The 24,141-nt window shown below is 43.0% G+C and overlaps 4 protein-coding genes across 10 annotated transcripts in view; 2 read left to right on the top strand and 2 right to left on the bottom strand.

The window, feature by feature from the left end:
* The first annotated feature begins 1,438 nt into the window (after positions 1 to 1,438).
* arf1 (ADP-ribosylation factor 1) lies at positions 1,439 to 5,766 on the top strand. Of its 2 annotated transcripts, none has more exons than XM_003975335.3 (5): positions 1,439 to 1,592; positions 2,129 to 2,377; positions 2,472 to 2,582; positions 3,891 to 4,015; positions 4,133 to 5,766. In XM_003975335.3, exons 2-5 carry the CDS (start codon positions 2,230 to 2,232, stop codon positions 4,292 to 4,294), a joined length of 546 nt encoding a protein of 181 aa, XP_003975384.1. In that variant the 5' UTR covers positions 1,439 to 1,592; positions 2,129 to 2,229; the 3' UTR covers positions 4,295 to 5,766. The 2 variants fall into 2 exon arrangements, with proteins under 2 accessions (XP_003975384.1, XP_029686458.1); XM_029830598.1 differs by lacking the exon at positions 1,439 to 1,592 and adding an exon at positions 1,638 to 1,977.
* Positions 5,767 to 6,465: 699 nt separating this feature from the next.
* Positions 6,466 to 10,169, bottom strand: c22h1orf35 (chromosome 22 C1orf35 homolog). Its single transcript, XM_003975378.3, has 8 exons — positions 10,037 to 10,169; positions 9,003 to 9,153; positions 8,823 to 8,868; positions 8,641 to 8,723; positions 8,474 to 8,546; positions 8,308 to 8,387; positions 8,079 to 8,195; positions 6,466 to 7,688 (listed from the first exon to the last, which is right to left on the bottom strand). Exons 1-8 carry the CDS (start codon positions 10,131 to 10,133, stop codon positions 7,433 to 7,435), a joined length of 903 nt encoding a protein of 300 aa, XP_003975427.1. The 5' UTR covers positions 10,134 to 10,169; the 3' UTR covers positions 6,466 to 7,432.
* guk1a (guanylate kinase 1a) lies at positions 9,745 to 15,678 on the top strand. Of its 5 annotated transcripts, none has more exons than XM_003975379.3 (8): positions 9,745 to 9,901; positions 10,607 to 10,746; positions 12,962 to 13,075; positions 13,308 to 13,349; positions 13,433 to 13,668; positions 13,852 to 13,936; positions 14,005 to 14,090; positions 14,593 to 15,678. In XM_003975379.3, exons 2-8 carry the CDS (start codon positions 10,713 to 10,715, stop codon positions 14,629 to 14,631), a joined length of 636 nt encoding a protein of 211 aa, XP_003975428.2. In that variant the 5' UTR covers positions 9,745 to 9,901; positions 10,607 to 10,712; the 3' UTR covers positions 14,632 to 15,678. The 5 variants fall into 5 exon arrangements, with proteins under 5 accessions (XP_003975428.2, XP_029686455.1, XP_029686454.1 ...); XM_029830594.1 differs by lacking the exon at positions 9,745 to 9,901 and adding an exon at positions 10,127 to 10,268; XM_029830595.1 differs by lacking the exon at positions 10,607 to 10,746.
* A 43-nt stretch (positions 15,679 to 15,721) lies between these two features.
* Positions 15,722 to 24,141, bottom strand: part of obscnb (obscurin, cytoskeletal calmodulin and titin-interacting RhoGEF b) — a 40,928-nt gene continuing 32,508 nt past the window's right edge. For both annotated transcript variants that reach the window (XM_029830585.1, XM_029830586.1), the window contains 26 exons: positions 23,953 to 24,034; positions 23,730 to 23,851; positions 23,462 to 23,659; positions 23,350 to 23,382; positions 23,164 to 23,262; positions 22,871 to 23,089; positions 22,705 to 22,738; positions 22,563 to 22,615; positions 22,386 to 22,484; positions 21,817 to 21,873; positions 21,226 to 21,365; positions 20,879 to 21,079; positions 20,724 to 20,800; positions 20,473 to 20,643; positions 20,231 to 20,390; positions 20,025 to 20,141; positions 19,776 to 19,940; positions 19,551 to 19,709; positions 19,297 to 19,474; positions 19,094 to 19,207; positions 18,845 to 19,012; positions 18,586 to 18,688; positions 18,367 to 18,496; positions 18,198 to 18,291; positions 18,042 to 18,084; positions 15,722 to 17,852 (listed from right to left, as the gene is read on the bottom strand). In XM_029830585.1, coding sequence (XP_029686445.1) covers positions 16,760 to 17,852; positions 18,042 to 18,084; positions 18,198 to 18,291; positions 18,367 to 18,496; positions 18,586 to 18,688; positions 18,845 to 19,012; positions 19,094 to 19,207; positions 19,297 to 19,474; positions 19,551 to 19,709; positions 19,776 to 19,940; positions 20,025 to 20,141; positions 20,231 to 20,390; positions 20,473 to 20,643; positions 20,724 to 20,800; positions 20,879 to 21,079; positions 21,226 to 21,365; positions 21,817 to 21,873; positions 22,386 to 22,484; positions 22,563 to 22,615; positions 22,705 to 22,738; positions 22,871 to 23,089; positions 23,164 to 23,262; positions 23,350 to 23,382; positions 23,462 to 23,659; positions 23,730 to 23,851; positions 23,953 to 24,034 — 4,109 coding nt within the window. In that variant the 3' untranslated portion in view covers positions 15,722 to 16,759. The remainder of the gene's footprint in view (positions 17,853 to 18,041; positions 18,085 to 18,197; positions 18,292 to 18,366; positions 18,497 to 18,585; positions 18,689 to 18,844; positions 19,013 to 19,093; positions 19,208 to 19,296; positions 19,475 to 19,550; positions 19,710 to 19,775; positions 19,941 to 20,024; positions 20,142 to 20,230; positions 20,391 to 20,472; positions 20,644 to 20,723; positions 20,801 to 20,878; positions 21,080 to 21,225; positions 21,366 to 21,816; positions 21,874 to 22,385; positions 22,485 to 22,562; positions 22,616 to 22,704; positions 22,739 to 22,870; positions 23,090 to 23,163; positions 23,263 to 23,349; positions 23,383 to 23,461; positions 23,660 to 23,729; positions 23,852 to 23,952; positions 24,035 to 24,141) is intronic.

Raw genomic sequence — 24,141 nt, 5'->3', positions numbered from 1 at the left:
TGACTGAGCTCTAATTGTGCATAGAGGAAAAAGGGGAACATTTGACTTGTGCTTTTTGTCAGCCTTATGAAGGATAGCCAATGAGTTTATAGCTTCTGCTTTTATGGTTTTTCTTAAATTGGGCAATTAATTTTAAATCTAATGCAGAGTAGTTGAAGTCTACACTGATGAGGAATTGTATGGAATTGTATGGGTATGTTCGCTTCACTCACTTGGGTGGCCTAAAATTAAACTGTGTTTAAGTCTTCAGTTCAAACTTTAAATCACTTTTAAGTAAATTTGACTTCTGGTCATAATGTTTAAGCAGTATTTCGTTTTGTGTTTTAGCTTATGATTAAATTTATTTTGTATTTTGACGGTGAGTTCATGCAGATGTAAAGATTTAAGTTCAAATACTCCAGAGGAAATCATATAAACATAAACAGACATGTATTGCAATTAACAATTTGACTCGAAATACTCGTATATGTCAGAATGTATGTATATACATACTCATGTACTGCAACTTTTTATTACACACAAAAACTGTGACATTCCCCCAAAGTGGACACCATTGAAAACATAGCTTCTTCCTTCATAATTGCTTGAAAAATAAACTTGGTGGCTTATTGAAATGAAATAATCTAGTTTGTGTCTGGCCAATATTCTCTTAGACATAGTTTGTGATTATTGGAACATGTTTCTCCAGATCCAATGACATTAAAAGACACTACACAAAGAAAAAAGAAACTACAATAGAAATAGACTCACGCTGTGATAGTGTTGTTCAGAAAAGAGCATGCACTTGCCTCCTTGAATGTGATCTAGCAGACATTCTTTAGTGGAAAAAACTTGTGGTTGCAGAGGATTTTCGATTGTGCAGTTCATCAGCTCTGATAGACACTTCTGTCCCTCCTCCCGCGCCCCCTAGCGGTGTTAGGAGCTATTGTTCGAATTCAAACTTGCTGCTGGCTAAAGGGGACATCACTCTTTTAACATTATTGTTTGGAATTCTGTGAGATTTGGGCCAAGTGTACCTTGAAAAGTTATTGCGTTTTGAATCTATATGGACTTTTATCAATTTAAAAGAGGGAAATAATTAACAGTATTTAGTGTGATCACATTAAATCCTTCTATTTTATTGATTGATTTTTTCACTGAATGATTAGTTTTTAAAAATATTTTATTTAATGTGGCAATGTCATATACTCCCCCCCCCCCCCCCCCCCCCCCCCCCCCATTAATTACAAATAAAGCCCATTCAATCAAATTTCAACTTCAATGTTAATGTAGTTGCTGGAAAGTGCGAGTTATGCACTCCAACTTTTTGAGTTTGGATGATTTATAGGTGACTTTGCTATCGATTGTCCAGCCGGTTTTTACAATGTTAAATTGACACAAAGGCACCTCAAACAAATGTATGAAGAAATAATATTGTTGCTGAAGAACAGGCGTAATTTTCCATTTTACCACAAGAGGTGACATTTCCCAAACTGGTGATCACGGAAGTATTTTATGATCACGGAAGTGAATCGATTCACTGACGTGACAAATAACTCCAATTTATCAGAAGAGAGAAACGATTAGAAGACAAGAGGAAACGTTTGAGTGGCGTAAGTGCGAAGCTACACTTTTTTTGAGGAGATGAAGACGGTGCCGATTGTGTAAAGTTCGGTCTTCGGAAAACGAAAAAATATCGAGTTTGTCAAACGCCTGTGTGGCGGCTTTTGTGGACACACCGCTGAGAAACTTAACCGCTTTCAACCCAACTTTAAGTAACTTTACCGCGTCGCTCACATAACATGTTTGACACTGCCCCTCATTTCTTCGTTCATGTTGTCGCTGTAACACGCATTATGTTGACGATAAAGCTAAAAACACAGTTAAAATAGTAAAACCGTGGACTGACTAGTCCTCCATTTCGACAAGTTAAACTGGTTGGACAACTTGCACATTGGACAGCTAATGCTGTTGGCTAAACCAAGTACCAATACTGCAGTAAGTCGTCTTAAATTTAGTTTTGCTGTATTTCCGACATACATTTTAAAACCGCCTCCTTTGTCCAAATGACTTGAAATCGAATCCAAGAGTCGTGGTTTCCTTGTTAGGATTGTCAAATAGTAACATTCCTTTCTTTTTCTAATTTCAGGTGCCTTAAAGATAAACTCTTTTGTTCATTACTGGTTCACTTTTTTTTATTATCTTTATTGGCATATTTTAAAATCATACTAGTTTCCACCGACAGCAGCAATGGGGAGCGCATTTTCAGCTCTTTTTAAAGGTTTGTTCGGGAAAAAGGAGATGAGGATCCTCATGGTGGGTCTGGACGCTGCAGGAAAAACTACAATTTTGTACAAACTCAAACTTGGAGAGATTGTGACTACCATTCCCACAATAGGTAAAATCATTATTTTATGGTAGATGACGAGGAATTTAAATGTTTGTCGGTGACTTTGCTCAGGCCTCGGTGTGACTGTTTAACTGTATTTTAGGTTTTAATGTCGAGACGGTGGAGTACAAGAACATCAGTTTCACGGTGTGGGATGTCGGTGGTCAGGACAAAATTCGACCGCTTTGGCGCCATTATTTCCAGAACACACAGGGTACGTGCACGCAGATGTGTAGCCTGAAATGGAGCTCTGTTTCAGTAAATTTAGGTAGGCCTTTGCTCAAAAACTACCATGACAAAATTGGACTAACGAGATCAGTACTTCAAGATGATAGTCTTTTAAATCCTGCTCCTAAATACGGAGCCTTTGTGAGGAAATTCCCACATATCTGCTGGAGTATGTGAGTATAACCCAAGAACCCCCAAACCAATGTGGTTTCAAATATAGTCTGACTTAAATATGCTGATTATTTCAGTGCTCAAACCTCGCTGCCTTGGGTCTGGCAAATCAGGTGAACCACAGGGTAGCTGTGGATTATTAATGATTCATTGACGGGATTTATTTGATCATTTCAATTATGTCTTTCTACTGAAGTTCAATAGTATCCTTGTGGTAGTACCTAGGTAAATGACAGATACACATGTTTAGCTGGATGTTGCTGTAGAACTTGGGGCCCTGGCCAGCTCCTGCTCAGTCCTTCCTTGCGTATCACTGTGCACTTGGTACTTGAAGGCTGCTGAGGGGCTCAGCTGGTGCATTTTGCACTGCCTCACTGCTTCCTCCTCCTTTGACTGTGTCTTTCTCTTATTATATGGAATATGTCATTTAAAAAGACCTTTTAGCACTTTCATTCTGGACATACATGGACTGTGTGACCTTTAGTCCACCACGCTGAGGTGCTAAGAATAAGGCTTTTTTTTAAATTTATTTATTTTGCAGACAGTTGTTGAGAGCACATTCAATTTCACAGGCTCGGAAGCGGTTGGAAAAGTGGACAGGCTGTTGATGAGGCGTGGTCTGACATCAGAACTTATACAGTGAATCAAAACCTTAGAAACTTTAGGTGGTAGATTGGCTCTTTGATTTATTTATTTCTTTTGTCCAATCAGTGCAATTGAAGCTACACCATTAATGTAAAAATAATAAAACAAAACCAAGAAATGGCACCGAGATTGACTGACATGGCCACTTAACACAGAGCACTAATTAGATTATAAAAGCCATTATTTGTCTTAATGCACTATAATCCTGTTTTATTTATTGATGATGTCAAACGGCAGCACCATGTCAGACCCTTTAGATCTCTAGAAGTAGAATTGCCTGGGGTGGGTGGATGTAGACTATAGTGGAGCCGTTCAGGAGTAGACGGTGATAAGTTGAGATAATGGAAAGTTTAATATTTTTTCCCACTTGAATAACTTTGGCAGCACATCCCTTTTATCTAAAAATGGGTGTAAACTTCACAAAGGGCCACATGAAACAGCAGTCGAACTCATTAATTCGCCCTTTTCCCCGGTGCAGGTCTAATCTTTGTCGTGGACAGCAATGACCGAGAGCGATGTACCGAGGCACGCGAAGAGCTCTCGAGAATGTTGAACGAAGACGAGCTGCGTGATGCTGTACTGTTGGTGTTTGCTAATAAACAAGTAAGCCAAACACTCCACGAGTTTTCGGTTGCACTCTCTATCTCGACATTTCCTCCAGTTTTCCGTCTGTTTATTTACAAGTTGCCGTTTTAAGCTTTTGCCGACCGTTGTTTGCAGGACCTTCCAAATGCGATGAATGCTGCAGAAGTCACAGACAAGTTGGGGCTCCATCAACTGCGCAGCAGAAACTGGTACATCCAGGCAACATGTGCCACGTCTGGAGATGGCCTCTACGAAGGACTGGATTGGTTGTCTAATCAGCTCAAGAATAAGTCATAATCACCAACTAAAGTGCTCCACACGATCTATGGCCTAGTTTTCCTGCAAACCCGGGTTACCTTATCCAGAATACACACTGGATGCTGCCTCAGTCTGAGCTTTATCTTTCCAAATATTCATTGGTGCGGGTTATCTATTCTTGTAAAGCTGTCTTTGTTTTCTTTGTTTTTGTTAATATATTTAGTAAAAGGGTGGCCTACTGAACTGTTGCGGTAGTTATTTTTACACGGTTGTTGGACAGCAGCATCTCTATATACAATATCATAAAGGAAGGTGAAAGAATATACATGCACGTGGTGGCATCAGGACCTCGGTGCAGTCCAACTGCACCCAATCTGGTTGCAGACGTTGAGTCGTCCCAGGGGAGTTCTGTGAAAACTAAATCACCCAAGTGCGTACTTGATGTTCTGATTGTTCGTTTTAGCCATTAGCACTGTGTAACGCCCCCCTAAATGGCCATTTGTAAAACACTGACGATCTATTTAACCTGCCAGTGAGGATGTGCCAGCATTTGTGATACATTTGTGTTACATTTGTGTTGGCTTGTACTGCTACAATAATCTCACGTCTTTCTGCTTCATTATATTTTCAGCGGCTCTTTCGAATCAGCCTCAGGTAGAACTTTGGAATATATCATTTTTAGCCAAACTCCACAATGTTGATTTTTGGTCTTTAATGTTGTGGGTGTGTGCGTTAACGCTCTCAGGAACCGCTCCCCCACCGAACACGCATTCAAACACCCCAATACTGTAATTTGATATGTGTGGAGCATGCAGTATTCACAGAGAATAGCACATGACAATAGCTCAGCAGCTTTAGCCAAAGCTCTGCAGACATGGAAATACAGTTTATTGTCCATGGAAGAAGCAAAAACACCATTGTCGAGTGTAGTTATAAAAGTACTTTGATTAGTCTTTTTTATTTCAATTATTAGATTACATTCCTCAACTTTTGTGTGTTTTTTTTCACTTGTTTTGATTTGTTAGAATATAAAATCTTGTGTCTTTGTTCAAGTAAATCAGTGGTCATCAAGCAGCTGAGAACTCTGTCATATGACTGTAACAACCTTGTGAACATTGGCCAGATAAGAGCTTACTTTAAATCAGTGTGTACTTCCCTTTACTTGGGGTTTCTAAAAAAAAAAAAAAAGAATCTGGTCGACACTTAGCCGTCTACTCCCATATCTTTTCCTCCTCCCTTGATGACTGTTTGCAGGAATCTCGTAACTTATTCTTAACTTATTGTAGGTAAAACTCAAATGTTTGACATCGACACCGTCTTCCTACAAACACACGAGCACTCCTTTGTTTCCTCTTTCATTCAAGCTGTTGCTGTTTCCCGAGATTTGCATCAACGTGGAAAACTTTTAGACTTGTGCTATTAAAAGCTCTTGTTCACGTCAGACTGGAAAGGCATTTTTTGCAGCGGTCTCTTTCCGCTTCTTGGTGTAATAAACTGAAACTATTTCCACAGTCGTCGCTCCACCTTTAATATGTGAAAGTTTCCCTTTCTTGTGAGGGAAGAAGTAGGCGAACCACTTCCTGTTTCTCTGCTGCCGTTGCCATGGTGAATCGTACTATCTGGGCTCCATTAGTGGTGTCTTGTTATCGTCACATGACTAAACTCCATGGAAATCAGTTACTGATTTAGCCTAAACGTTCAGAAAATATATAAACTGAAACTTGTGATTCGTGGGGTCATTTTGTTTTTTACCGAGCATTGCTCACATCCCTGCCAGTCAACTAGTAGCACAACTGTTGCCTTTTCTTGGTTATTTGTAATTCAGCACATCTGAACTGCTGCAGGGTTGATCATTGAGTCACGTGGATGCTTTGATAGTCTGTCAGAGTTCCATCATAGGCAGCACCTGCTTTAATTTTGGAGAGACTTTGGGCCCAGGACCAGCTCTGAACCTGAATCTGAATACCACCCCCAAACCATAAGGGTGGTGGGTGGTGATAGCTCAGTCCATTGAGAATTGGGCTGAGAAGCAGTGAGCTCAAGGTTCCCCTGGTTCAAGACCAGGCGACAACAGACAACCTGATAGCAGGGCAGCAGCACCAGAACACAGGCAAACCCACAATGGGGTCCCACACATGGAACCAGCAGGTACACACATGACAACCAGAGTGCCTCAACATTATAGCATCAGCTGCTAGAAGTTACATTTCAAAACCACTCAATTGCTGGTGTATTAAGGGACTTTATTTGTATATTGGCATCACCAAAATATGAACACAGCCACACATTTGTGCCACCATTGACAGAGGATTGTGAATTAACTGCTTAATCTTCTGGTTGGCGCAGTAATGAGCACACACACCCTGAGACACCGAGCAGGGGTGTATGGAGACAGCATTCTTGCAGGTTGATTAGGCTACTATGGTTAATGCAGCCATGCCTAGAAAACATGGCAGGAGAGGGTGGCGCTGTTGCAAAGAGGACAGACATTGAGCCTTCTCCCCCACTGCTCCATCAGCACAGCTGTGTGTGGCTGTCCAATGGCACTGGCTCATATAAAAAGGACTTGCACTCTTTTTTATGAATGCCTTGCTCTTTTTTAGTGCCCCCCCCCCAGGTGCCAGCCAACAGAATGCCCCCTTTCAGGACAATTCAAAGCAAATGCAAACAGTACACTCCATTATGACCGCTGGACAGCATTCCAGACGTAGCACACCAGTCACGGAGCTGAACGCTGGGGGATTAAGGAGGACCCGCATGACAAAAGTAGAACAAAGTGGAATTTAAAATAAAAATTAAGTTATTTTGCATCAAAATGTTGGAGCCGTGCTTGTTTGAGCACTGTCCTATCATCACAGGTGACAGGAAATGAGTCTTTCTGTCTGCAACAGCGAGACTAAAGACTTAACAGCCACTATGGCCAGATGCAAAAATGACATTCATGCTAAAAAAGAGGACATCTGATGAAAACACTTGGAAACTGTGACACCACAAAATAGTTATTTAAAAAAAAAATTGAATATTTGTAAATTAGCAACTTCAGCAATTAATTGGCTAAAGAGGCTGACCCCCCCCCCAAAAAAACCACAGGACATACAGGGTGAGTGAAGTCTTCAGGACCAGTCAAGCTGCTATAAAACCGCCTTCTACATCTTTAAACTGGGGGTGGTGACGACATTAGTCGTCTGAGTCTGTGTCGTGGCGTCGCCTGTGGCTTTGTGTGACACCAGCGGGGGCTGTCTTGTGGCTGACGCCCTTGCGGGGAGCAGGAGACCCCCCATCAGAAGAGTCTGTGTCATGTCGCTGCCGTCGGAGTGGGGGACTGGAAGGCTGTCGCTCGGCGTTCGCTCCCCCCCTTGAATGGCTGTCATGGGGTCTGGCTCCGCTCTGGCTGTGGTATGATGGATTATGATGAGAGTGTTCTTTTCTCTGCCTGAAGCAATAAAAGCAGACAAATAATCCACAGTTGAGGCATGTTTGATCAGGTACCATGGAGTAATGCTGGAGGACAACACACCGCTGAGAGAGCAGATACAATCATCCCTCACGTCCATGAAGTATCTACAGAATTCAATCAGGTGCATCATCTCAGTCTGTGTCCTCAAGTCATGAGACGAGCGCAGCCAAATCCTAAAATTATGGCTTCGCCGATATACCGAGCGGCACTTTGGTGCCCTCTAGTGGCGACCAGAGGGAATTGATTCTAACGACGAGTTTGAACTTGTAATATTAAATCTGACGTGAAAATAAAGGTTAATATACACTCTGTCGAGTGTTTAATAATTGAGGTCATTTGTTAAGCGTCAGGCACAAATCAACAAACCTTTTCCTGTTGCCGTCCGAGTCTGACGAGGACGAGTCTCTTCTTTGCCGTTTCTTCTTTTTTTCTTTCTTCTTTTTCTCCTTTTTGTTCTTTTTTTCTTTCTTCTTCTTTTCATTTCTGCAATGTTAATAAAGTGAAATTCAATTTTGAAACAGCAACCATAAATACTTTAAATAGTACAGTTTTTCAGGAATTAATTCCAGATGATGCATTTCCATCGTCTACTCACCGTTGTTCTACATCTCCTTTTTCTTCATACTGTGGAGGCTTCTTTGTTACCATCTCTGATGAAGCCTCTGTTTTGTGGTGCTGTAATTATTTATAGTATTTGAGACAGTAAATTTGGTCATACTAAACTCAACTCAACTTGTTGCTTCAATCAGGAAAAAACTTACTGTAAAAACTGGCAATCCCATTTTAGCCGCCTCCTTTTCTTTCTGAGAAAGCACCATTCTCTTCGACCCCAAACTAAAGGAGAAACCATTCAGAAACATTGATCTTTTGCCACAGTTGTGTTGAATAAGAATCAGGGTTGACACTGTTCGAAAACAGAAATGCTCACCCAGAGCTCCCTAAGCCAGAGATGCGATCCACATTTCTCTCTTCCCCATCAGCCTCTTCCCTTCTGTAAACATCCACAAGGTCCTGCAAAACATTTGACAACATTTAAATTAAAAAAACTAATAATTCCTGTAATTTTTTACTATTTTTGGCTGAAATCAGCTGCAAAGTGATGCAGTCTACCTCTTTGGTCAGGCCCGTTGGCTGCTTCTTGATGGTCTTGTGCCCTCTGCACCAAGGAGGGAAAGAAAAATATTCATATGTCTCATCTTAAACTCATTAAAAATGTCTTTTCTTCTATTTAATCAAGTGTTGTCACTGAGGCATTTATAAAGAGGACATTTGACATGAGGTTGTACATACAGTGCAGCCATCATCGCCTCCTGCTCTGCAGCCTTAATGGCAGCAAGTTCTTCTGCTTTGGATAAAGGTCTTTTGCCCTTTTTGTCTCTCGCATACCATGTTAGATCTTTGCCCTTTTGCCAGCGGCCTACTGGTGCCATCAAAGAGTTCCCTGGAAACATGACAGAGAAACGGCAGCTCGTTGAGGAAAATTACGTTCAGTGTGTTATGACTGCACAAGAACTCCATAACCAATAATAATACATTTAGAATACATTATATAATGTTAATAATGTATCCAGATTTCAATGTAGGACTGCTACATAAATGCAAATAAGTTCTTTTTAAGGTTAACATAACATGGAGGCTTTCTTAATCAAGGAAAACCAAACTTCAAAGTTCTACAGCTATTATGTCGCTGGGACAGGAATTGGATTTACAACAGGAGGGTTGCCGGTTTAAATCCCGGGATTTGCCATGAGCTGGAGTGTCTCTGAGCAAGGCACCCAATCCCCATTTCTCCCCGGGTGCAGTAAAATGATGCTCCTGGTTTTTGTGGTTTTCTTCAGTCATTAATGTGTGCGCAAAAAGCTCGGTTTCTTCTTAATATTACTGTTTAACCACGGGCATCACATCAGATTAAAAGGGAAACTCTTGTTACTCCGTGTTTATGTGTCTTTGCACTCCAGATAACAAAGTTTACTTTAACTGCTGTTGTCGAGATATGCCCCGGCTCTCGGTGCTACGTAATGCTAGCTTGGACTTTACTGGCAAATTGACAGTAGTGCGAGCTGAGATAGCGGGGTGGTCTGTTCGATAAAAGGGGGGAGCAGAAACAGGACCCCCAGTGTGTATCGTGGGAACCGGGACCAGGCCAGATCAGTCACCGCATCGTGTAATGAGGGAATCTATCGCAACAGGTATAAGAAAAAGGGAGCATGTGGAAGCCGACATCGCGGTGTGTAGTTTACTGTCCTACACGAGTGCCTGCAAATTAGCAACAGCTCTTAGCAGCGTCTCTGGGGCGCAGATAACAGACAGGGGCGGCCACTTACCGAGATAATTTTCTCTGTGCTTGTCGACTTTTACGTCGTCCCAGTTGAACTGGTCCTGGCCTCCGCGGACACCTCCAGCTCTCGAAGAACCAAACATTTTATTCAGCGAATCGAGAAAAACTAGCGCGCAAACTACCCTGCCAGCTAACTTGCTGTCGTCTCTTTAGCAGCGTGACCTGTAGGATTCACTCATCGGGGCGTGTCGTTGTTATTGGAGACTAGTGAATTAATCGTGTGTATTCTACATGTATTTTAAGTCCTGTAATGTGTCAGTTTACACCTTGGCCTTGACTTGTGCTGTATATCAATATACAGGGCTCGCCGGGTCACCCAATGCTAAGGCTAAGCTATGTAGCAAACGCGACTTCGAGGCCTAAAACAAAGTATAAAGTTTATCAGACTATAAGTTCGTCTGATAAAACAAACAAAATTCCAGTTGCTATATACTCCCCTGTGTCTATTAAAACCACTCCGTTTAAGTCTTGTAATGTTTGATTTAAACTCGTGTCTGTTGTGTTGCGCGTATTCCCGACGCTCGCGAACGTAACGTGTTGATGTTTTGGCCCGCAGTGATGACGTAGCACAGATTTCGCCAATGGCTCTAAACAGCACTCAGAGGAGGAGAAAGAAAATCCTCCGCAGACGGACCTAAAGTCTTGGACTAACGTAGCCCCTGATGTTCATGAGATTTATTTACAAGCGTTTGTCAGGTAGGAAGAAGAAGATGATGTTTCTCTCTCTGTGTACTTAATGTTTACCGCAAGAACGCAGCTCATATCGTCATTCATCGGCCGTCGGTGCGCCAGTTTAGAAGCCTTCAGACATTTTTGCTGCGGTATTGATGAGGAAGGTGGTGGTGGAATTACTGGGCAAAGACGAGTTATGCGTGGCAAAATTAGTCGGTTAGGCAGTGTTTGGTGGCTCTCTTTTGGCCTGGCCAGATCACCATGGCAACTTGTGCTGAACTCACGATGAGAGCTTCGGAAACAGCTTTACCCGATAACCGGCTGCGCTCCTAAACTAACAACTACGACACTATAGACTTTTATGTAATACCGTAATGCATGTAGTGTTGGTCATAACGTTATGAATTTGTACAGTCTTTTATGGTTAAAAAGAAAAGCAGATGATTTAGTTAAGATGGCCACAAATCACCACCAAGTATTTTAAAGATGCACATGAACATACATTATTATTGTTTTGCGAGATGAAGTTATATATGTTTATTGCATAAACTGATAAATTGAGTAAAAGAAACGTGTTAGGTACCTTTAAGATGCCTCATTTTATCCAGCTTGTCTCAATTGATTGTCTGGAATAAATAATCTGTTTATTCTGGGAATATATATTTACCAACATGTAAATTCTGATTCTATTTCCTTACAACTACTGTTGCTTTTATTGCTGCAATCAGTGAGTCAAAGTGCGGCTGAGTTTCTGTCAGTTATCGGCTAGATCATTTTTACCCTTGATATTCCATCATAATGAAAAATGAAAGTGCTGCTTTGCTGAGCTTGTTTGTTGTGTTTAGACAGGAAAAACCCTATTTAACAACCAATTTAACCCTGTTTGTCGGACTGGCCAGACAGCACTGCAGCACGCGACAGACTGGGTCAAAATCCACATGATCTAAATTAAATTTAAGGCACAAATTAATAACTGGAGGTCTACTGCACATGTTAAATGTTAAGAACAGTGCAGCCAGTGTCTGATAATAAACTCCCATGCTTCTCCTTTCCTGTCATGTGACTGCGCAGCATGTTAACTCGGTCCCTGAAGCAATTGACAATAAAAAATTAGGTTTTTACAGTTTTTTTTAGTGACCGGTGATGTCATTTTGCCTTTATGGTGTCAAAGAAGCTTTCCAATCATTTCTATTAATGGCTAAACTCAATGGCAGTGGAGTTTTGAGTGACACTACAAGTCCTGAGCCTTAATCACTGGTTTGAGGGGGAAACAGGAAACCCTGCACCTTTAATTAGCTGTGTTACAGCTTCTATGGTGTTGAAGAGGCCATAGAGAATGCCTGTTGTCATCTGCACCTGCAAACACAACCTGACCACATCAGATTTGCCTGGAGACGAGACGGCTGCGGGGCGTTCAGTTGATAGCGTGATTAGAAAGTCCAGAAGAATTAGCTTCCAGAGAATCTTGTCATCATGGCATCAGGAATACCTGATAGTTGGACAGATCGCCCACCCGTCTGATAACTGACACCGACGTAAGTAGTAACCCCTACGAGTGTCGGTCTGTACTCGCTGCTTTTCTTATGTTTAATATAAACACTGAGAACACAGAAGGATTGCACATCCACATAGGATCACCTTTCATAAACATCATTTTACACAGAGGTTGGGTGTGAGCGTAGACCTGACCCTGCCCTCCACTGTTGTCTCTTCCTGGACTTGTATGTGTTTGACCAGGATACAGTCACACCCTGCTTGTTTCACTGCCTGTCAGCTCAGTGTGTGGGTGTGTGTGGAAAGGTAAGGAGACTGCAGGCTTTCCTGTTTTTCTTTACTGAAAGAATTCACCTAGATTTGCCGGTTGTAAATGAGCGATCAGCCAGCTGTGAATATTTTAAGTTAGTGTTCATCTTTGGGGTTGATATTGTGTGGATTGTTACAGTTCTTGAGCTGAGCGTCTGTTGAGTGTTTACTCCTCTCTATCCTCGCTGATTGCCTCGGCTCTTATGGGAGCTATTCTGGGCTTATCCTTTGATTTGTCTTGGACGATTGCTGGTTTGTGGACTATATCCTGCCAGAGCAACGCTCGCTAAACTCAGATATTCTGCTGCAGCAAAGTCTTTTAACGCCACAAGAATGTCCGCTGGTAGACCACTTTCCTCTGTGACTCAGCATGAGAGGACTCCAGAGGTGGCGCGTCGGTTTCTTTACGAAGCTTTCCTTTCTGTTGTCCCTTCAGCTATGGCTGGACCCAGGCCTGTGGTGCTGAGCGGCCCCTCCGGGGCAGGGAAGAGCACTCTGCTCAAGAAGCTCATGAAAGAATACAACAACGTCTTTGGCTTCAGCGTCTCTCGTAAGTGGGCCACTAAACACGCTCATTTAGCATTTAATAACACAACTGGAGGCTGCTGGTGCTCATCAAGCTTTTCTTACATGTAAACGCTCGAGACATGCGCACTCATTGGCTCTAAAGGAAGTGAATGCGACAGAAATGATGCTGTTTTAGCTTCTTATTTAAACCCTGCACCAGTTTAAAGTTGTAAAAAACTTGTAAAAAATTCTGACAGACGTCTGTTCTTCCTCAGATACAACAAGAAATCCTCGGCCTGGCGAAGAGAATGGCAAAGGTAGCGCTCGATCTTCCTCTTTCTGCACCTCCATCGCAGCTAGAACTTGGGTCAGCAGTCATTGTTCTGTTCGGGGGTTTCAGATTACCATTACGTCACCCGAGATGTGATGAAGGCCGGGATCGACAAGGGCGAGTTCATCGAGAACGCCGAGTTTTCAGGGAACATGTACGGGACGAGTAAAGCCGCCGTGCAGGACGTCCAGGCCAAGAACCTGATCTGTATACTTGACATCGACATGCAGGGTGTGAAGAACATCAAAAAGACAGATCTCAATCCCATCTACATCTCAATCCAGCCGCCATCCATGGAAGTCTTGGTAAGCATATCGATAAAGGTAAACCATGCACGAATATACCTGCCTGAGAAGGTCTTCATTTCTTGGGTGTGACGGTAGTCATTGTGCTGCAGGTATCTGGTCATACTGGTTTCAGGTGATCCTTGGTGAGGAATCTACTGTACGTACATTAAACTGTCACTAAATCATCTGCGTGTGTTTCAGGAGAAACGTTTAAGAGACAGAAAAACCGAATCAGAGGAGAGCCTGCAGAAGCGTCTCAACGCAGCCAAGAATGAAATTGAGTTCAGTAAGTAATTGAGGGTTTTGTTGCAAAAATAAAAACACTATAAAGCAAATAAGTGTATCTCATTCTAGGCAAAAAACCTGGCATTTTCGATGTGGTGATCGTCAATGATAATCTGGAGGATGCTTACGATCAGTTAAAAAACGCTGTTCTGGAGGTGAGGAAAGAGCTGAGTCTGTTTCTACTAAGAACTAATCTAACCAACAGCCATATTGTTAACCTGCTTATATAAAGAGTTTTTTGGAACAGGTTTGGGAATCAGGTCGAGTTAAAGTTATGAGCTCATCCGCTAATCGTTAGAAGAGTCTTTTCACCTGTCGGTGCATTAACGTGGAGGTGGTACGCACATCAGCAGTAGTAAAGCATAATAATTGGAGTTTTTGTGCATTGAGCTTGATGGTGAAGTTAAAATAAAGCTTCAAACTCTGCCTCTCTAACAAGAAAAACTACCCCTGGAATTTTTGTTACCACTAAACCCAAATTTCATTCCTTTAAATCTAAAATGCACTGAATATTCACCCAGATCGTGTCATGACTTGTAGTTCACCATTATGTCCACAAGACGTCGCCATTTAACGAAATATTCCACACTGTAAATAATGGTATTTGTTCCGATTTAAGATTTACTTAAGCTTCATGATTTCTTTTCTATTCTCCAGGAAATTAATGTGGTCAACAAAATGAAAGTGTCTTCGTAGGAGCACAATCCCGCCTGATTTCACTTTAACCCCGTCAGCCACTCCTCACCGAATCCTCAGACCTCTATTCTACTCGGGACATTCCCTCAGCTGGTGGTCCGCAAACCTCAAACCCTCAGATCCACAAGTGGCGGATTTACACTCTGTTTAAACGTAGTGATTGCAAAATAAGCCCAAGCCATTAAGTGGATCGTTTTTCTACCAGCAGCAATTGTTTTCATTTTCTAAAAAAAAAATTTGTAAAGAAGAAAAACTCCAGTAACGTTGCCGTCAGTCTGCCTGTCAGGGTGCGAAGCCCCGCCCCCATAAATAGACACTCACAGGATGTATCAGAACTCATTCCATCCTGTGGTATGTCACACTTGTCTTGATATTCTGGTTCTATCTTAGATTTCCAGAGTGATGAACACGTGCACACACACACACAGCACGTGCACACTCAGCAAAACCTGTATAGGGACATTCAAGTCAGTGGTTCTGTGGAAATCAGTGATTCCAGTTCACAATTGTGCTTTGTTTTTAGTTCTTTTGTGCTCCAGTAACATTTGTCTTGTTACATAAATATTAAATTGATAGAAGGATTAATCCCATAAGATGTGGACAATGTTGCATTAAACGTCACCAGAATATGTTTAGGTTTTACCAAACTAGTTTACATGTGTAAATTTGTAACAATATTGTGTAACAAATTTTTCATTTTACTTTCTGCAGTGAAGTCTTTGGACAAAGATCTTTTTTGTCATCTTGAAAGGCTTAAAAAATACAGCATCTTTTCCTTTTAGACATGTATCTACAGTGAAGTTCATTTTAGTCCAAAAAAATTAGCTGGTTTTTTTTTTTCTATAATACAATCTTTAAATTATTAAAGCGTCCACCTACAGCGCTTGTATGTTGTGTCCATTCATGCAGATGTCAGTTTGTCAGTAATCAGTCACTTTAACAATTTGCCTTTGTGGCGATAAAACAATGTATTTCAGTTGGAACAGTGAAAACCCGGCAGAGAGATGATGTCTGTAAAACTTGAATAAAAATGTTACAAAACTGGAAGAAACCTTTGCTTTACTGAAACAAAGGAAGTCCGACCAGTTGTTCGTTTGCTGTATATCCGTTTAATGCAGATGAAATACTGACATTTCATGTTTATATTCATACACAACACAATCCAATAACTCACTAAAAGTGAGTTGGGGGGGGGGGGGTCGAATCTATCAAGGGCAGTTGTATTTCCAAAGGTAGTGAATCCTGCGAGCTCCAACACTATTTCATCAATATTCTTTGGTAATCGTACTTCATTCCAGATGGTTTGCCGTCTTTAACACAGCTTTATGAACACAAAGACATGCAGTAACTAGCATCTATACTATCAGATAAATATCCCTGTGATATCAACACTGCACCATCAGAAAACAAGTTAAACATCGGCACTAGAAACACGTTTCACAACAGTGAATTTGCGTCGTTAGTGGAACCGTTTTTTTAAATCTTTGACTTGAACTTGAAGTTAAAGAACCACCCAGTTCACCAGTGTTTAAATAATCCCTCTTGCATATTATTACAGCTTTTCTGGACGAGCAGGCGTCATGCCACCGAACATCCAGTGATGAATTATGGGAAAACTCTACATTTATGGAGACACCAGTAAAAGAAAGAAATGGCAGCGACCTATAAATCCTGTTCTGTTAATGTCATGATTTATGATATTGGGATGGTCTGTCGTTTCTAAGATCTTAAAGGTCACAACAGTAAGAGTCCTCACACTGAGACTTTTTAAAGGTTCTTAACGATGTTTGAAGGAGACTAAAACAGTCGTGTTTCAGAACTGAAGAAGCCGGAATATCTCAAAGAACCAAAACGAATGAAAAATACAGTTCTCAGACATTTGTTCCATGCACAGTTTATCGTAACGACACCCCGCAGGTGTCGTGAAGCGGTTAGTAACAGTTTAGGATTGAGTGACGCGTCTACAATTCGGTCTAACCTGAGTCTTAACTGTCATGACGGAGAGCCAGAATATGAAGCTTCAGTATGGAATGGTTTCTCAAATAAACTTCAGTGTGTCTCATTGATGATGAAAGTAGAAACGTCCCAGTTTAAGACTAAGATGGTGTGATCTGAAAACACTTTACTTCTACTGGTTCTGATAAAGCTTATCGCCGATCTGCAGAGTGACTGGTTTTCCCACCGACGTGTAGTCGTAAGTCTGGGTCGATACCTGCGTTTTGAAGCTTTGCTGCCCTCCTTCCACCCTCTGTACCTCTGAGCAGTATGAAGGCTTCACTTCCAGCTTGGCGTGGCTCACCTGGATGGGGACGTGTCTCTCCGCCCTGGACCTGGCTCCGCTTTGAGGCCCAGCGGATGAGAAAAGGCTGCCAGAGAGTTGATCTCTGCACCGAGCAAAGAAGCCGCTCCTCTGCCTCGGGGCCACGGTGGGCCGCCCCACGTTGAGGAGCACCGGCTGTCCCACTGCAGAACCTCCGATCTCCCTCTGGAGCACCGACACCTCGCAGGGCTTTTCTGCAGCCTGGCTGCGAGCGTCAGACGCACCGTAGGTCTCGCCTTCCTCTGGGACGTAATCCTCCAGGTCTTCGAGGGCCAGGACTCGGCCTTCTTGTGCCAGAACCTGGGACAGATGACGGTCACCTTCATCATCAGGTTCGAATATAACAGTTTGCTGATCGTCCTCTTGGTCCTGTCCTGCTGGGATGAGGACAGATGACAGCTCAAGTGGATCAGAGTTGACTTCGGAGGCAGAGACGCTGTCGGAGGGACCCTCCTCTCCATCCTCCCAAGAGATCTGCTGACTGCTGACTTCTCCCTGGAGTTGAGTTTGCTCTACCAGCTTATTGTTGGAATTGTTGGCGTTTGGGTTTTCTGGTGCCGGTCGTTTGGGTCTGGAGGTAGTGGCTGCTCGGTCAGACCCCGCCGGCGAGACGCCCCTCCTCCTGGACAGCCTGGGGGATTTGTTGACTTTATACTCGATGACCTCCTCTACTTCGACCCACCTGTGCCTACTCTCCATGGCTCTGGCTTCAGCGCCCTCAGGCTCGGTAACATACAGGGTCGGGATGGTCGCCTTCCTCGGGGTGGGGATCCTCCTCAGCCTGGGCGGAGGGCCCTCTGGGGTGGAAGTCTCAGAGCGGTGGGGTCCGGTTACGGTCAAGCCTGGGGATCGGTGTCTCCTCATGCGTGGGTTCTTCACCACAGTGGTAATCGTCTCTTCACTGGCAACAAAACACATTATCAAAGCAACACTCTCCACATGCTACAGATGTGTAACGCGTTGGAGGTTAAAGAAGCAACACTTTGGTGGAGAAGGCCCACCCCAGGCCTTATGCACTACGCAGAAATGCACACACAGGATATCCACAGGAAACGCTTTAAAGACTCTGAGAAAGTTTGTTCACACTTACATGATGATGGTTTTCTTTGGTATTTTAGTCTCCTGTTCTGTAACTAAAAGTGGAAAGTAGGATCCACATGAATATACAAATCTAAAGAAAACATAATACGCAGAGTATAAAGCGGAGTGTGTAGCTCTACAACTCTGTTCTAACAAGCGCTCCTACCTTCGATTGTGATGGCCTGCTCGCCGGTGCGCGCCACAGCAGACGGTAAAATCAGATCAGCGCCACACCTGGCGCTGCCCAGACGGTTGGACAGCTGGGAAAAGTCTATGTGTTTTTACATTGTTTCTGCAGTCCATATTTAAGAAGAAGGCTTTTATGAGCAACCAACCTCACACTCGTAGTGTCCCAGGTCCCTCTCTGTCAGGTTCTTTATTACCAGGACCAGAACGCCACTACGAAGCTCGCTGTAGGTCTGATACTTTTCCTTTTCAGTCAGCAGCCTGCTGTCCTTGAACCACCTTGAATAACAGCCAGAAAACAGGGTTGGAGGTGAACACAATATGAAACTGGGTTCACAAATAGTGTGTGTGTGTGTGTGTGTGTGTACCTGATCTTGGGACTGGGGGCACTCTGAATGACACAGGTGAACTGAGCATCCTCACCAGCAGTAAATATGCAGTTCCTCAATTTATTGACAAAGCGAGGAGGTACTACAAAAAAAAGTTAGTTTGCCATGAGGATGTTTTTTTTGGACATGATGTTATTTGGAACTGTTAGCAGAGTAAATTTTTCCCCAGCAAAAGTTTTATGCACTTGTTAATATATTGCATTCTAATTGCATATAAAGGTCCGTCCGTGTCACTGACCTTGGACGGTGATCTTGCCGAGGGAGCTGGCGTTACCCGCCGAACTTGTGGCAAAGCACATGTATTGGCCAGAATCGTCTGCAGTCATGTTGTCCAAAATCAGCGTGCAGGAGCCATCGGGGTCCTCGATGATGATATGATGAGGGTCTGCCTCTACAGGACGTCCATCTACAGGAAACGATATGACGCTCTTCGTCTCAGACGCAAATAAAATGACTCCAAATGATCATAGTGCTGTTGGTGACATACCCTTGTACCAGGTGATGGAGGGTTTGGGCACTCCTGTGACTTTGCAGGCTAGTTTTACCGTCTGTCCCAGCTCTGCTGTGCAGTTTGCCAGAATTTCCTCAAAGTCAGGGGGACCTGCAGGGATTAATCATGAAAATTCAAGTCATTAGGGAGACTGTGTGTGTGTGTGTGTGTGTGTGTGTGGGTGTGTGCGCTACACTCACTCCACGCAGGAATGCTGTATCGCTGCTGCAGTTCTCTGAAGTCTCTCAGCCATGAGTTCTTGACAATAACTGTCCGAGCCTGCAGCGTGTACTTCCTCACAGAGTCCTCGCGTTCGTGCCAGATCTCAAACGCTCTGTCGTCACCCTCCACGGTCTCGTTTACATCAATGTTGTTCAACTGCGGCAGAGTTGGAAAAAGTCAGAACAAACAACGTGTAAAAGGAAAAATGTGTGCGACGATGGTGGACATTTACCTTCATCATGTTCTTAAAGACGTACGATTGCGTCTCAGTGTTGCTGTCTCTCTTGGGTTTGCAGATGATGCAGTAGTTCTTAAACAGGAAGACGTGACGGTGGTGGCCTCTGGAAGATGTCCTTATTCCTGGAGCTCCTTCCCACACTTGGAAGGGTCCCTGATTTTAGAGAGGCAAGTTAAATAAAAACTCAACCCTTTCAATCATTCAGAAATGAAAACGGACCTGTCTGATTGGCTCTCCTAACACTTCCAGCGTGGCAGGATAGTTCTCAATCATCGAGACGTGGTGGCTGTTCTCGGAGCGCTGAGGGAGCGCAGACACCATGGCGTACGCTTCTTCCAGGAGGCAGCAGTTCTGCCCATTTCTTGCTTTGTTCCGAATAAGTTCCTGAAAAAAAGGTTTCAACCTCGATTAAATAGTGATGTCTTCTCTCGGAACACCATTCGAGGGCATTATGTGCCGGGGCCTCACCTTAAGAACAGCTTTGTACTTCTGGATCATCTCCAGAGGCTGTTGTAAGTAGGCGTTGATGCTGCGTACAGCTGGATCTGCAGGGTCTTTGTTGGCTTGGATTTGGTCAGTGTACTCCTACAATGAAGTAAAAACTTCCAAACTTAGTAGGGTGTAACACGCAACAATAGTTAAATGACAGTTCTGCATCACTGTTCTGGTGTGACCTTGAAGAAGCGGTGGACTGTCCTGTCCCCCACAGCAGATTCAGCCACATCCTGACCAACAAGATAGTGCAGGTACTTCTCAAAGCCCGCCTTGTTCTTCAGGAAGCACATGGCAATATCATCATCCGTTTCACACTCGTTCAGCTTTGTGATGAAGACCCTATGAGACAAACACTGTGTGAAACTCAGCTCCATGAGAATCCTCCTGCTTCCCAGAGTGGAAAAAACAGACATGAGCTCACTTGTTATGGAAGGATTTGATGTCTTCAATGTTCCTGAAGATGGCCTCCTTCTGGCTGCTGACTTCAGATGGTGCATCCGGACTGTCTGCATGCTTCAAGTGATGGAAGGTGAAGAAGTCGATATCTTTTATGAACTGGGATTCACCATTTATCAGGTCTTGGATGAATTGGCTGGGGACATGAAGGTCCTGGTTATGGTTTGTCCTGTAGTTTTAGTAGTTCCTCAGTGAGAGAAGATGTCGTTTACTCACAGTAATTTCCTCTTGTATTCCCCTTCAGACACCTCCTCAGTGTTCGTCTCTGGGGGTTCGGCAGTGTCAGCAGAGATCTGGAGCATAACAAGATGAGAATCAATTAAATTTGGGCTTAAGTTTTGTGAGTGAGCTTTACTTTCAGGAGGACGTACTTTAAGTTTCTTATCCAGGTAGGCTGGTGAGACCCAGCCTTGGCGGGATGGTGTTGTTTTGGTGGGTTTAGTCCGGACTAACCATTTAAGCGGATGAGCCGAGTCCAAAACCTCAACATACTGCCCCTCCTTCAGAGAGATGGATTCTTTGGTCGCTATTTGGGGGTTGTAGTCAGCTGTTGCTACATAGATGTCAAACATCTGCGAAAATATACATTTGTGGGTTATTTGTGGTCCAAAGTTCATTCATCTGGGCATCGACCTCACCAAAAAGGTCCTTGATCCTAACTTGAACTTGGGAAGAAAACACTGATCTGTTCTCCTTTGGATAAACTTCTGCGACTCACCTCTCCCCGAGCCTCCCCTTCATCAGACTCCGACGAGGAGTCAGCGACAAGGGAGGGAGGACGAGAGCGACCGTGATGAGGGGACGGAGACGGGGTCTTGGTCTCGTCGTCACTGTCAGCACCTGGGACTCGCAGCGATGCTGTAGCGGCACACGTGAGGGGAAATTCAGAGAGCAGACGGGTCATTAGCACGGAGAACTATGAGACATTTAAAATCTTTCAGTCGCCGCTGAAAAAAGTCAGTCGTGTCTGTGAGGCACTGGTGCTTTACCAGTGGCAAACTTTGACTGTTAGTACTGCCGCACCATGCAAGAACAAACTGAGAAAAATACTTCTCCTGAATCTAATGTATACCGAAAGGGTTTTTAATCATAATTCTAAATACCGGTAATTTTGAAAACATTTTCAAGAGATTAAAATGATTGAAGGATTAAAGGAGCTCAGACAGCCAGTGAAATAGTGCAATTACGTTTTCATGTAAAGATCATTAACAGTTTTTCTCGGTAGCCAAAGGACTTCCTACAGATCATCGGAAGATCTAAAAGTTTAAAGATGCCTTTAGATTAAGATTATTATAAAGCTGATACATACTGGTAGTTTTGGGCCAAGATTTCATCCACTGGAGCACTTCTTGATTCTGTAAGCTGTCTGAATAACAAATTCATATTTGGATGAGCATTTAAGTGGTTGGGCTGCTCGAGTGATGGGTTTAAAGGATGTTTGGATGAAGCACTGAAAGGTTTAAGGTGACATATTCAGGGAGAGCGCGCGCACACACGCACACACACGCACACACACACACACACACACACACACATGCTGAAAAACAAGCAGGAAAGTACAACATGGCTTTCACCCTCACACCAAGAAAATTTAAATTCAAAAATGAAAGTGCCAAAAGACACTTCAAGACATATCAAGTGATTCAGTTGAAATTAACACGGATTTATGTTATCAAATAATGAACAGTAGCGTCAGGATAAAGGTTAGGTTCAACACTTGAATGACAAGCGATGATGAATGTCAATGAGAGTAATGAGAAGCTACTTCTCATGGGTCACTTAAGTGAAATCCTTTAAATTATATACATAAATGTGATACATTTTGATTAAAATCACATGCTCGACGATGTTCCATAACGGTCCGTAACACTGGTTTACCTTGTGTAATCTTGGCCGACACCATTTCAGTGATCTGAGAGGTGAGTTTCATGAGGAATTCTTCAGTTCCTACTTCACCCAAGTAGGGAATTTTACCCTCTTAAGATAAGGGAAGAGAACAGATCAGTATTAAAATTACATTATTTTTATAATTGGGAATCTAGTAATCCATCTCACCATTTCCTGTTGGTGCCTCCTCCTCTGGGGGACTAACTGTAATCCCAAGAACCCTAAAATATTTGAATTAAAATGTATATTTTCTTAATATTCACATGCTTTTTTTAGTTACACTAATGCCACATCAAAGAGTTAAACTTACTCTGGTACTTTTGTCTCTTTCTTTGGTTGCGGTGCTACACAAAAGAAAGGAACCATATTATTCAAGTGTAAAAAAGAAAAAAAAAAAGTAGAGGCTTTGGTATTTCTTGGTGCTGGAGTCTATTCCAATGTCCATTTAATTTGTAAGATGTCATTTAGATTCTTACCATCATCAACCTCGAGGTGGGCAGTGCAGATGGACTGTCCTGCCCTGTTTGTAGCAATGCAGGTGTAGGCGCCAGTATATTCTGTGCCCACATCCATCAAGATGAGGCTGTGCCGGTGCCCTGAGCTGGCTATTTTATATCCTTTGGTATCAGGTTTGATCCACAGGACATCCTCCATTGATTCTTCCTTCAGCCAGGAGACCATAGGAGCAGGGGAGCCTGATAAAGTTTACGAACCGCCGTTAAAATTGGTCCCAGATCAGCGTCAAGTGTCAAACCCACGAACCACAAACCTTCAACTTTGACGGACAGAGTGATGCTGGTTCCTTGTTTCACCTTCCTGTTGCTGAATCTTTCAAGGAAGCGAGGTGGAACCAGAGGCTCTTTGGCATCTGTCAAAATCCGGCATGAAAGAGAGCAAAGTCAAGGATGATACAAGTGGAGCTGCAACTTTTCCTGGAGGTAAAATGTCAAATTACCTCTTTTATCCTGAGGCATAATCTCCCCTGGACCTGGTGGGAAATATAAATGTTAGCATTTTCTTTAAACACCTTTTCTGCTGCCATTCCCAACAGTCATTTAGATACATACTCAGAACACTTAGTCTGGCTGAGGAATAAGCAGAACCGGCTGCATTGCTGATGTAGGCAGAGTACTCGCCCATGTCCTCCCTCTTCACCTCCAGAATCTCCAAGTTGTGAACGTCTCTCTCGACTTGTAAAAGGACTCTTTCTGATGATCGCAGAGGGTGGCCATCTTTGAACCAGTATACTCTGGGTTTGGGGAAGCCTGACAAACAAAAGGTATTTAAATATCTGTCAGCCAGCACTCGAGAGTAGCACCATCAGCATGAACGCACCCTTTACTTTGAGCTGCATTTTAACAATCGGTGTCCCTGGGCTGACGTGAACATCATGAAGCTCCTCCACAATTTGTGGAAGCTGATCATCTTCAGTTACAGACTCAAATGTCTCAGTGTCCCTGCACGAGGACAGCAGAGGTGTAACACTCAATGAATCTGGAATTGCCATTGATGAAATACATCATAAATGTATTTTAAATTGCAAAACACCTGACCTTACCTGGAGATGTAGCCTTTGGCACTGACATATGAAGATGTCTCAGTGGCATCTGCAGCTGTATCGTAATCTGAGCTACAGGACACTTATAGAAAATATTTATAGGATTAAGTTGTGGGAAGTATAGGAAAGGACATTGATGTTTTTAAATCAGTGTTTTTACAATGCTGCTGGACTTGAGTGTTTAAAATC

Source organism: Takifugu rubripes, chromosome 22 (assembly GCF_901000725.2).
Source record: "Takifugu rubripes chromosome 22, fTakRub1.2, whole genome shotgun sequence".
In the NCBI taxonomy this organism is placed as follows: domain Eukaryota; kingdom Metazoa; phylum Chordata; class Actinopteri; order Tetraodontiformes; family Tetraodontidae; genus Takifugu; species Takifugu rubripes.
This window is presented reverse-complemented; position numbering and strand designations above follow the sequence as displayed.

Excerpts from the sequence above, each read along its gene's own strand:
- c22h1orf35 (XM_003975378.3), bottom strand. The coding sequence starts at position 10,133 with ATGTTTGGTTCTTCGAGAGCTGGAGGTGTCCGCGGAGGCCAGGACCAG. Across the intron at positions 9,154-10,036 it reads GCACAGAGAAAATTATCTCG|GGAACTCTTTGATGGCACCA; the intron begins GTAAGTGGCCGC and ends TCATGTTTCCAG. Across the intron at positions 8,196-8,307 it reads AAAGGAGATGTAGAACAACG|AAATGAAAAGAAGAAGAAAG; the intron begins GTGAGTAGACGA and ends TTAACATTGCAG.
- guk1a (XM_003975379.3), top strand. The coding sequence starts at position 10,713 with ATGTTCATGAGATTTATTTACAAGCGTTTGTCAG. Across the intron at positions 13,076-13,307 it reads CTTTGGCTTCAGCGTCTCTC|ATACAACAAGAAATCCTCGG; the intron begins GTAAGTGGGCCA and ends GTTCTTCCTCAG. Across the intron at positions 14,091-14,592 it reads TAAAAAACGCTGTTCTGGAG|GAAATTAATGTGGTCAACAA; the intron begins GTGAGGAAAGAG and ends TCTATTCTCCAG.
- arf1 (XM_003975335.3), top strand. The coding sequence starts at position 2,230 with ATGGGGAGCGCATTTTCAGCTCTTTTTAAAGGTTTGTTCGGGAAAAAG. Across the intron at positions 2,378-2,471 it reads GACTACCATTCCCACAATAG|GTTTTAATGTCGAGACGGTG; the intron begins GTAAAATCATTA and ends ACTGTATTTTAG. Across the intron at positions 2,583-3,890 it reads TTATTTCCAGAACACACAGG|GTCTAATCTTTGTCGTGGAC; the intron begins GTACGTGCACGC and ends TCCCCGGTGCAG.